Source organism: Vidua chalybeata, chromosome 24, assembly GCF_026979565.1.
Source record: "Vidua chalybeata isolate OUT-0048 chromosome 24, bVidCha1 merged haplotype, whole genome shotgun sequence".
Lineage (NCBI taxonomy): Eukaryota > Metazoa > Chordata > Aves > Passeriformes > Viduidae > Vidua > Vidua chalybeata.
In genome coordinates this window covers 251,845-264,069 of record NC_071553.1, presented here as the reverse complement: position 1 = coordinate 264,069, position 12,225 = coordinate 251,845, and the positions used below count along the sequence as shown (strand labels likewise).

Below are 12,225 nucleotides of genomic sequence, written 5' to 3'. Positions count from 1 at the left end.
AGGAGTTCCAATTCCCACATCAACATCTTTATCCTGCTTGTGGCAAGGGAGTGCAACTTTCCTTTTCCCCAGGCACTCCATTCCAGGCACTACATTCTCCAGAATAGCAGTGGATAATTTATCACGTCCTGAGAAATTCCTTTCTGCAAGCCTTTCGCTCACACTGCATTCCATCATGCACTGGGACCCTGCTGCTCCCTTTTGGGCAGTCCACTTCCTTGCTGCGATTCCATTCTACTGACTGTTGTTCTGTTTACTAATTGTTAAGTGAAACCCATCCTTCTACCATAGCTAATTAGCCCTGAAGATCTCTCTCTCCCCATGTTAAGGGTCTTTTCCCTTGTCTTCCTCTCTGTGGGGTTAACACTTGCATCAAGTGATCCTGAAATTCTGCTGCAGTGTTTTGTCCAGCAAAACTCTAACCATGGGAGCCACATACTTGGATAACCAGTGCGGTAGGTGAGGGCTGTCCTGGAACATCTGTCATTCATCAGTTGCAAAAACGCTGCCTTTGGTACACTCTCCCATGATCTGTGGTTGAGGTCTTGATCCTAAGCAAATCACTCCTCTCTAATGGAACCAACCTCCTGCTCAACAGGCAGCACTCTGAGTTAAAGACCACGATTTCTCTGGTCATCCACCATTAAAAATACTTCTGGCCTCCAGAAGCCCTGGACCTCTGCCTCAGACAAATGATTCAATCACCCCCTGCAAGAGGCACTCTCCAAACCTATCCAGTTTCCGATTACCATGTAAGTCTGCTATACTTTTCCTGGAACTTTGCTATCTTGGCTGCTGTGTACCACACTGTTTTAGTAACAGTGTGCAGACCCTGACTATCATAGAAGGTTTCATCTTTAATTTGGGGTTGTAATGTGATTTCCTCATCATCAGAGGTACTGCTGCTTATAGGGTCGTTAGAGAGTGGGCTTTAGTCAAAGCAATTTTCTGTCCTGTCCACAATTTGAGTTGTTAACTTTCCTTGAAAGTTCAGTAAGAAAAATATTCCCCACCAAGCTCAGCACTAGCCTGTCTGGGGAAAAAAGAGGTTTGAGGGGACCTCAAAACTGGAGGTATTCCAAATCGGGTGGGTGGGGGCTGGGCTGGGATTTTAGGGGGGGATATTTGGGGTCCCTGAGGATTGGGGGGCTCAGAGAGTACCCCAAGGATGGCAGGGCTGGGCAGGTTTGGGGGGATTTGAGGTCCCAGGGTAGATTTTGGGTTCTGAGGTTCAGGAGGGGTCTCCAAGGCATGAAGAAGGGAGGGGTTGGGGTCCCAGGGCAGGGTTGGGGTTGGGCGGGTCCATTCTGGGGTCTCTCTTGGGCCTCAGGTGCAGAGGCCTCAGGTAGCCGCTATCGCTGCAGTGCCCCCTGCCCTGCAGCAGCCCCGCCCCTCCCTGCTCTGCAGCGCCCCAAGCGGCAGCAGAGGGAACAGCAGCCCCGCCCCCCCAAGTGTGGCCCCCAAGCCCTGCCCCATAGAGGGGATCCCGTTGAAGCCTCACCCCCAGAGCTCCACCCTTGGATGGGGACCTCCAGACCCCCACCCTCAAGGAGGTACTAAGCCCTGCCTCCCACAGGCAGCCCTACCCACTTTCAAACCACCTCTAAGCACTGCCCCTAAAGCCTAGACCCTTGCTCAAAAAGCGAATTCCCTAAGCGCTGCCCCCTAGGTGACCACCACCACTATATATGGAACCCCTTAGGCCCCAAGACCTTCCTGGCCCCCTTCCCAGGTGTCCATACACAAAATATTCTCAGAACTCTCCTCCCTGTGGGTTCTCCTCCCCTCCAGAGTTCCCCCCTGGGGTGCCTCACCTTCAAATCCCCTCCATCCTCCCCAGCAACAGCACCTAGGGGTCACAAACATTTATTAATTTATTGTAGTGCAGCAGAACTGGGACGGTCTCCAGTAAGGTGGTCCTGGGTAGGTTTCCTTGGGACTGGCATTCTGGTGAGGGGGATTCCAGGGGGATCATGGGTAGGGCTCCTCAGTATTCTGATGGGTGCTGAACTAAGGAAGGGGACCTCCACCCTGAGATGGGTCCCTGAAGGGGTTGCTGGGGATCCTGAGGTGGGAGTCCAATAGGGGGAAGTCATTGGGTGGGTCCATGTGGGGGGTCTTGGGGAAGTGGATCCTAAACCAGATTGGGCATGTCAGGATAGGGCCCCAGCTTGGGGACCCCATGAGGGGGTGTCTCAGCATGATGGTACCATAGGAGGTCCCAGTAAAATTAGGGGTGTGAGACTGTCAGGAGAGAGCCCCAGGGTGGGGTCCTGGTACAGGGGTCTGGGGGGGTTGAGTCTGTGCAGGGTGTCAGGGGGGTCGCCATTCAGATGCCCCCCCTCAGCTCCTCGCAGGCATCGGACAGCTGCAGATCCTTGGGGAACTGGGTGACTCAACGGGCGTGCAGTGAGCACAGGTACACGTCTTCCAGCATCCGCACTATGAAGGCCTCCTCTGCCTGTGTCCTAAAACCTGAGGGGGGGGTCCCCAAAGCCCCCCAGCATGCCTCAACCTTCACAGCTCCCCCCCCCGGGCAGAGACCCCCCCAAAACACACACCCGGGGGCAGGGTTCCTCCAAACCCACCCACGGGCGACTGGGGGGACTGAAACACCCCATGCCTGTAAATGTGTGAAGGGAGACCAACACGCAGTGACCCATCCCCAGTCCCCGACAGACCCTGGGACCACCCCCACCACCCAGAGGTCTCCCAGAGGCCCTCTCAACATCCATGGAACCGTGTCCAAGAACCCATAAACTGCCCCCCCCAGCCAGTGGAGACCCTCCTAGACTCCACCTCAGCTCCCATCACACACACCCAACAACCCTCTCAGCCTCATCCATGCACCCAAAGAGACTTTCCTGGGCCTCCCCAGCCCCCTAGTGACACCCCCGGCACCCACAGACCCCCCTGCAGCATCCACAGAACCCCCAACCCCCATGTCCCTTCTCAGCACGCATGAGATCCCCCTCAGCCCCCTCCCCAACCCCCTAGTCCCCTGGATACCCCTAGAGTACCCATAGGACTCCTCCAGCCCCTCTGTGAACCCCCTCCACCACGCCTGGGCCCTCTGACCCCTCCCTCCTGCAGCGCCAGCAGGGCCATGCACTGCCAGCTGTAATCCACCCCGCGGGTGAAGAGCAGGCAGAGCTCCCGCACCTGCAGCAGGGAGGGTGCAGGGAGGGGGGCACATGGGGGCATTAGGGTTACAGGGAGTGAGGGGACATTAGGACAACATGGAGGGGATATGGGGGCATTGAGGACATCCTGGGCTGGGGCCACCACCATGGTGACACCCTGGAGACATGGAGACACTGCCCTGGGGACATCCCAGGGACCTGGGGACACCCTTGTTGTCAACCTGGAGACACTTTGGGGACACCCCAGGGACAGGAACACAGGGTACAGGAACAACTGAGGATACACTGGGGAGGGTGGATGTGGGAACACCATGATGGGGACACCCTGTGGAGACCCCAGGTGGGAGGCAGGGGGGAAGCACCACTCTAGGAATATCTTGGGAACATCCTCAGCCATGGGAACATGGGGACATTCCCCTGGGGACACCCCGATTTGACAGGAGGGACAGTGCCAGCACGGTGGGAGGGGCACAGGGAACAACCAATCCATGCAGCCTCTGAAGGTGGCAGGACACAAGGATGTCTGGAACCAGAGAAGGACATCAAGAAGTTGAGAAAGCTGGGACCAAGGGTTGCTATGGTAACAAAATACAAAGTAACCAAACTGAGACTTCTTTGGGCAGAAAGCCCAGAACTGTGGTTGGAAACCAAGAAGGCTTTCTCTCTGAGCAGGGTTGCTATGACAATAATCTGGCTAGCTCAGAACAAGATGTTGCAACAACTGACTGGAAAAAAATAAGGCAGAATCTTTTGAAAGAAAGTGATTTTAAGTTTTTAAATGAACAAATTTTAGCAATGCCAGTTTCTTATGGGAGGGATGATAGAAGGCCTAAGTATGAATCCCTATCGCATTATGAGATCAAAGAGTTAAGGCTGGCCTTGAGAGAAAGTGGAATTTACTCTCCTTATTTTAATAATGTGTTAAAAAGTATTTTTAACTCTTATGAACTCACGCCAACTGATTGTCGCAATGTGGCGAGTCTGATTGTAACTAATTCACGATTTATGTTATGGGAACTCCAGTGGAAGAAATCTATTAAGGTTTTAAGGGAAGGATATGTGGGTGGTGCTTATGAAAGATTTACAGAAGCTGAGTTGTCTAGCGAGCTGCCATATGATAAACCAGAAACACAGGCTGTCTCTTTGCCTAGATCAGTGTTGAGAGATATTAAACAGGCTGCAAGAAAGGCTTTGGTTTCTGTTGAATCAATAGGTACTCCTCTTAAAGCATATTCAACCATAACACAAAGCAGATGAATCATATGGTGCATATTTAGATAGGTTAACACAGGCTATTGAAAGACAATGCCCTGATGATGCAGCTCATTCTTGTATTCTTCAAAACCTAGCATTTGTAAATGTGAATGATGATTGTAAAAGAATTACTTCTGCATTACCCGAGCAGCCTCCAACTGTTCCTCAGATGCTTTCAGTTTGCAGTAGAATTGTCATGCCACAGTATCTTGCTACAGTACAGGCTAATGTCCTTGGAGAGGAAATTGCTAAATCTCATGATTCACTGAGAGACAAATTGGGTGATAAATTGGGAAAAGCAATTGAGGAACAAACAAAACTTTTTGCAAAAAACTCTTGCTGCTGTTCAGTTGGACTCTGCTAAAGGGTCGTGCTTCAATTGCTAAAGGGTCATGCTTCAATCCAAAAGGCTGGACTGGAAATTTCTACATCAAAGATACAAGAAATCCCACCCTGGAAATATCTGGGATAGAATATGACAGAACAGACAATTTCACCATAGAAGATACAACTTTGAGTCAACATCAACACTTTGCAAGATTTGCAGCAACTTTTAGGGGAAATTAACTGGATTAGACCTATTTTGGAAATTACCAATGATCAACTTGCTCCACTTTTTGATCTACTGAGGGGAGACTGTGACATTAAATCTCCCAGGACCTTAACACCTGAAGCTCAACTCACCATAAAAAAGGTCACTGAAACTTTCTAAAGAAGACAAGCCCATCGTGCTCCAGAGAAATCTTTCTTTCTCACAGTTTTGGGACAGAAGCTGCAACTTTATGGCCTCATTTTTCAATGACATCCATCTGAGATAGATCCTTTGTTAATAATGGAATGGGTTTTTCTTCCCTACAAGTCTCCAAAGACGATTTCTACAACCCTGGAGATGACAGCACAAATTGTAATTAAGGCCAGGACAAGAATATTAGTCTTGGCAGGCAATGATTTTGCAGTTATATATTTACCTTTGAAAAAAGATTATTTAGATTGGGCATTGCAAAATTCAGATGATTTGCAAAATGCAGTGTTAAATTTTTCAGGTGTTTGTTCTATTCATTATCCAGGTCACAAATTATTACAAGCAAAATTGAGTTTCAGAGAAAAGCCTTTGCTAAGTGAAGAGCCTTTGAGTGCTATAACGCTCTTCACTGATGGGTCAGGAAAAACACATAAATCTGTGATTGTATGGTTAAATCAAACAACAAAAAAAAAATCAGATATTCAAATGGGAATCAGATATTCAAATGGCAGAAGGTTCTCCTCAGATAGTTGAACTGGCTGCTGTTAGAGCTTTTCAGTTATTTTCAGAGCCTTTCAACTTAATTACAGATTCTGCCTATGTTGCTAATGTAATTAAAAGAATAAAGGGATCAGTTTTAAAAGATGTTAGTAATGATGATTTATATCACTGGTTTTCATGTCTTCATAAAATTTTGCAACACAGAACTAACCTATATTTTGTTTCTCATATTAGGGCTCATTTGTCTCTACCAAGATTTTTGGCAGAAGGAAATGCAAGAGCAGATAAAAGGACCATGGTTGTCTCAAACACATTGCCAAACATTTTTAAGCAAGCAAAATTGAGTCATGCCTTTTTTCATCAAAATGCACAAGCACTTGTGTGGACGTTTCGTATCTCTAAATCCCAAGCTAAAGCTATCATTAGCAGTTGCCCTGATTGTCAGCTTGTGCAACCCCCTGTTTCTACAGGAGCTGTTAATCCACGGGGTTTGCAAAGTCTGCAATTATGGCAAATAGACATCACTAAATACCCTTCTTTGGGAAATTTAAAAATATTCATGTTTTGGTAGATTCGTGTTCAGGTGCAGTTTTTGCCTCTGTCCACACAGGAGGAACAGGTAATCATGCCTGTCAACATTTTTTTGCAAGCATTTGCTTCATTGGGTGTACCCCAGGAAGTGAAAACAGACAATGGCCCCGCATATATATCTCAAAAGGTGGCAACATTCCTAATGGATTGGAGTGTTCATCACACCTTTTGTATTCCTCACTCCCCCACAGGTCAAGCAATTGTTGAAAGGACACATCACACATTAAAAGGACACATCACACATTTAGATCAACCGAAGGGATGAGTAGAGGTGATACCACAGATGAGATTAAGTAAAGCTTTATATGTTTATAATTTTTTTAACAGTTCTTTTGCAGAACTTGATCCACCAATTTTTAGGCATTTTGCAAATAACACACAGGCAAAACTGAAAGAAAATCCTCTTGTTTTAATTAGAAGCTCTGAGACAGGACAATTTGAAGGTCCTTTCCGACTAATAACTTGGGGCAAAGGGTATACTTGTATTTCTACAGGTGCTGGAGGACCAAAGTGGGGTCCAGCAAAGAATGTCAAACCATATTGCACACCAGAACACGCTAACAAGCCCAAAAGTGAAGAAGCGAGCACGCAGATGTGAGCTGAACAGAGAGACTATGGGTCATGCCTGGTGTTCCTGTGTCACCTGTGGAATCGGTGAACTTCAATTTAATGTTAATGATAAATGTGTGAAGGGTTTATTTCGTAGAGCTCTTTTGGCAAAAACGTGAAAAAGAAGGATTTATTATTGTCACTGTATTCTAAAAAATTGACATTCTAAATTCTCAAAAAAATACAGTTTGAAAGTTGAGATATATGGAAAATTATTTTGCCAAAGTGTAGCTCAACGAAAAAGATATGGAGGAAAATCAGTTCACTTTGTGTTTTCTAGCTTAGCTTGCTTTTTGTAATGCAGATTTTCCTGTGCAACAACCAAAAACAAATGTCTGGGTCACATTAGCCAAGGCTGCAGGATCAGATACCATATGTATGTCTCACTCAAATCCAGAAAAAGCCTTCTTCTACTTGTCTAGTTGGTGTGCCACTGAAAAATTGGCTGATACCTCTATACTATGATCCTTTGACGAAAAAGCTACTTAATAGCAAGCCAGGTGAGATTGCTAATGGAAGCAATCCCACAAGGAATTGGAGTCTCGGGACCAGACAACTCCTCAAAGCAAATTCAGAACCCCAAGAATTGGAGATCCTTGGTTCCTTGACAATGGATTTCTGTGTCACATTTTCAGGAACCAATTGGCGAAAAAATAATTCTCCAAAGTACAATGTTACTCCCTCATACCATGAATATAGAAATTCAAGTTTTTGGTGTAATTACTCATACAATGTGGATGGAAAATTTGGGGTTGACCAGTATCCATGGAAATTACCAAAAGGTTATTGTTTCATTTGTGGAGATAGAGCATGGCAAGGCATTCCATCATACCTTGAAGGCGGGCCATGTAGCATTGGCACGCTCACTGTGATAGCACCTAGTGCTAAAGCAGTTTCAGAAAGGACAAGAAGGGACAAAAGATCTATTCATATATACCCAGAAAATTGCAATAGTGATTTCAGTCCATGGAAAAAGGCACAAAGGATTTCAGCAAGCTTCTTTTTACCTGGAATTACTTCAGATGCAGCATTGAGACAGATAGGATTGGATGTTGGCTGAGGAAGCAAACTAATGCCACATCCAGTGCGCTCAGTGACATGCTGACTGGCATCAGCAGTGTCCAACAGGCCACACTCCAAAATTGGGCAGCAATTGATTTTCTTTTATTGGCACATGGACATGGTTGTGAGAAATTCAAGGGAATGTGTTGCATGAATTTGTCTGATCATTCTGAATCCATTCACAAAAGTATACAAAAGCTTAAAGACTTGACATCTGAGGTTAAAAACAAGGAAACATGGTTAGACAATTTGTTCAATGGGTGAGGCTTGTCTCCTTGGTTGAGGCAACTTTGCAAGTTAGGTGGAATTTTGTTGATAGTTGTGATATTGATACTGATGATAATACCTTGTGTACTTCATTGTTGACGACAAATTACGGACAGACTCATCAAAGAAGTTTTTGTTGTCCAAGAGAAAAATGCAGAAAGGGGAATTGTAGAAAGTTCACAAAATCCCAAAGAAGCAATTGAATTAGAGTCACTCACAAATTTAGCCTTTGAATTAAGACCTTGGAAAGGTTGAGATTTATCAAAACCTGTTGCAGATACTAAACCTTATTTTACACAGCATTGATAATGCTTTAACTTAAAGTGATAGAGCTTAAAGTAAAAAAAAAAAAAAAAGTGCCTTCTTATAGAAAGTTTATAACATTTTTTCCTAGGGTAAGAAATATATACAGTAGTGAAGCTATGTAATGCAAGGTAGTAAATAAGTGACAAGTCAAAGATGGTTTATTTTGGGTTGAAAAAGAGAGAGGGAATTGTAGGAATATAAAAAAGGTAAAAGACTTTAGAAAGTGCAAAAAGGCCCCAGAAAGTAGACATAAAGCTGAGAAAGGCTGGGAAATTTCAAAATTTTCTCATGGGAAGCTAGGAAGCTAAGAACCAAGTGAATAGATTTATATTTATCATAAGGAACAAGAAAGAACAAGAACTTATTGATAGTTCAAGATGTGAAAAGTCCTAGATAGATGCTTTGCAAAGATAGAAAAATTTTGATCTTAAATAATGAATTATTGTGTATTGTTTGAGGTTCATAGAAGTCCTTTTGTTAATATTAAACCCACATGGGTCCTTTTCTTATTGGTTAGAGTATAATGACTTCACACCTTTTCTTTTATGCTATTGGTTCAAAGAATATGTAGAAAAAGGCATTGTATAAGCTGCCATCTTGCCTCTGATCTGGATTTGCGTGGATGTTGTTATTTCTCTGTGTCTCTTGCTTTTTGCTTGTATGATACGGACAGATAATAAATCCTAAGTCTGCAACCAGTCAGGGTCCTATCCCATTTGTGAGACATGGACTGATCCAGCAGGGGATATGCAAGGATGTTGGGAGAGGACAGGCCCACTATGTCATGAGGAAAGGGAGAACAAGGACATGGGGAGCGCTGGAACAGGGTTGAGTGGGGGCCCTGAGGGAAGAGGGTGGTCCTGAGGAGTCCCAGGAGGTGATTTGGGGTTGTGGGGAGTAACTTGGTGGGTCTGTAGGGGGTTGGAGGGTCCCAACGGGTTTTTGAGAGGGGGCCCAAGGGGAGGTTGGAGGGTTCCAGGTTGGATTTCAGGGGGCCTAGGGTGGATTTGGGGTTGGATTTTAAGGCGTCCTGTGGATTGTTTGAAGGGTCTCAGTGGGTATTTGGGAGAGTCCTGTGGGGAGCTGAAGGGTCCCAGAGTGGATTTGAAGGGTCTGGAGGAGGCTGCAGGGTCCAAAAGGGTTGATCTGTGATGGGGTTTGCTTTGCTTGGAATGACCCCGAAATCATAAAAGTCCTTGTTCCCTAACCCGTGCAGCTGAAGAAGTCTGGAATGCGTGAGGTCGAGTTTTCAAGGTTGTTTATTTTTCCTTATCTATAACATTCTTTCTCTGACCTGCCGAGGTCTGTCTAGTAAAGAAGCCATAGCAGCTTGCCTTGAGCCTCGGGCAGCTCCCACATTATATACTCAAAACTACGTGTAGTATGTTTACAATTTTGTGCCAACACCCGTCACCTATGTCAGACAGTGTTTCTCTACCTTAAACCAATAGAAAAGTGTCACCATCACACCAAGACACGAAGGACAAGACGGCTAGGACATGCCCAGATTCCTCCATCTTGTACTCCTGAATCACATTCTAAAAACCCCAAAATTCTACTTTTCCACCCTGTATCAATTCACCTATTACACTACTCAAATCCTTTTGGCTTGTAATTCCTCATATAGAGTTGGCAGCCTCTCTTACGGGCTAAAATCAAAGCCACAAGTGTTTTTGACTTCTTGCCAAGGTCTCCCAGCCCCCTGCCAGGGTCTCAAGACAGCCAGGGCAGCCAGAGGGATGTCCTGGACTCCGACAGATCTGGAGTGTTCTGGGATGGATTTGGGGATCCCAGGAGAGGGGATCCAGAGTGGTTTGGAAGATACCAGACCATGTTGGAGGTTCTGGGGTGAAACTGGGGGGGAGGTCCTGGAGGGGTTTGGGGTCCCAAAGTAGATTTTATGGGTATCTGAGATGATCTGTGTGGTCCCAGGGGAGTTTGGGAGTCCATGGGGGGTGCTGGGGAGGTTCCATGGAGGAAATCGGAGTGTCTGGGGATTTTAGGGCCTGGGAATGTTCATTTTGGGATGTGGGGGGTTCTCACCAGGCGGGCGAAGGGGCTGGGGTGCAGCAGCAGGTGGGTGCTGCTCTGGCACCTGTGGATCTCCTGCAATGCCCGCTGACCTGGGCGGTGCCCTGCAGGGGCATTGGATGGGGGTCTGTGGGGGCTTTAGGGGTTCTGTTTGGCCTGGGGGGCACAGCTGGGGGCTCTGAAGGAGCATGGTGGGTGTAGGAGATCTATTGGGCCTGGTGGAACACAGGGAGCTCTATGGGGGGCTATAGGGGCCCAGGGGACAGGGGGAAGCTGTGGGGGTTATAAGGGATCTGTAAGGTCTGGGGGGACATTGCAGGTATGAGGGATCTATAAGGAGCTACAGTGATGGCCAATATAGGGAAGTTATAGGGGACAGGGAGTATGGGGGGTTATGAGGAACAGGATGTAGGGGGCTGTAGCAATGTATCTGAACAACTTAGGCCTCAGTGTGCACGAGCCATGCCGCTTGTAACTGTTCTTATCAGAATTTTCTCAGGGCACTGTGGAATTCATCAAGGTTACTAAGACATAAACTGTGCTAAAATAAGAATGAAGAAGGTGAGAAACTGCATACCAGGATGACAAGCACTAGATAACAGAGTGTTGTAGATGCTGGCAAACCCAATGGGAAGAATGATGATGTCTAACTCCAGTTCAGAAGGTTGAATGATTTCTTTATTATAATTATGCTATAATACATTAATATACTATATAAAAGAGGATACTAGAAACTACATGCTACCTTCTCTACCATATCTAACTAACTCCCAACTCGTGACCCTGTTCTCCAGAGTCCAGACACAGGTGGATCTGATTGGCCATCATGCCCAAACAATCCACCATGATCCAACCAAGTGTTCACTCTAGTAAACAATTCTCCAAACACATTCCACAAGAGAAAAACAAGGAGCAGAAACAGAAATTGTTTTCTCTTTCATTTCTCTCTGTGCACCTCAATGAAAAATCCTGAGAGAGAGAGAAATGTGCTTGCCACAACAGAGAACTATAGAACACCTGCACGGTAACAAATCATGGACGCTGAGAAATGGAGGCAGAGAACAAGGGAACAAGACAAAGGCACCAATCAAGAAGTGTGATCTTAGTCGTTTGTAGAATCTATAAAAGTGTGTGTAATGTAAAGAATAAACGGCTTCTGCTTGATCATACAGGTCAGTTGTTCAGGAGTCCTGGTTTACCCGCAATAGGGAGCTATAGGGGACAGGGAGTGTGGAGTAACTATAGGTGATGGAAGCATATAGGGGTATCTAGGGCACAGGCTGGGGGCGGAGGACAACAGTGGGGGAGTCCATAGGAGTGCTCTGGAGGGGGGCCTAAAAGGGGCTCGATGTGGGAGGTCCATAGAGGGTGTCAATAAAGAGAGTCCCCTACCCCTCACTCACTGCATGCCTGCAGCCGGGGCAATGGGGGGGCTGGGGGACCATTGCACAGTCGGGGGGTGGGTTTGGGGCGGGGCATGGTGTGGCTGAGTCTACCGCAGGGTCAGGGCGAGTCCAGGTGTCCAGCAGGGCTGGAGGAGATCTGATGGCCGGGGAAGGGGGAGTCAGGGCGGACTTAGGTGTCCGGGCCCCCCTATGTCACTCCCAGGTCCCTCCAAGCCTCCCCTCCCTCTCCTCACCAGTGACGTCATGCCCGGGATCCGCCGCGGGAACCTCCTGTGGCAGCCGCATTGTTCTAACCTCCTGCAGTGGCTGCGCT

At 46.7% G+C, this 12,225-nt stretch overlaps 1 protein-coding gene across 1 annotated transcript; it reads right to left on the bottom strand.

Annotated features, from left to right (window-relative positions):
• Positions 1-2,010: 2,010 nt before the first annotated feature.
• On the bottom strand, positions 2,011-11,985 carry LOC128799356 (histone H3-like centromeric protein A). The gene is given in 6 exon segments (XM_053963699.1): positions 2,011-2,134; positions 2,281-2,365; positions 2,368-2,455; positions 3,079-3,162; positions 10,519-10,610; positions 11,910-11,985. Coding segments are annotated over 6 exon segments (549 nt in total).
• Positions 11,986-12,225: the final 240 nt, after the last annotated feature.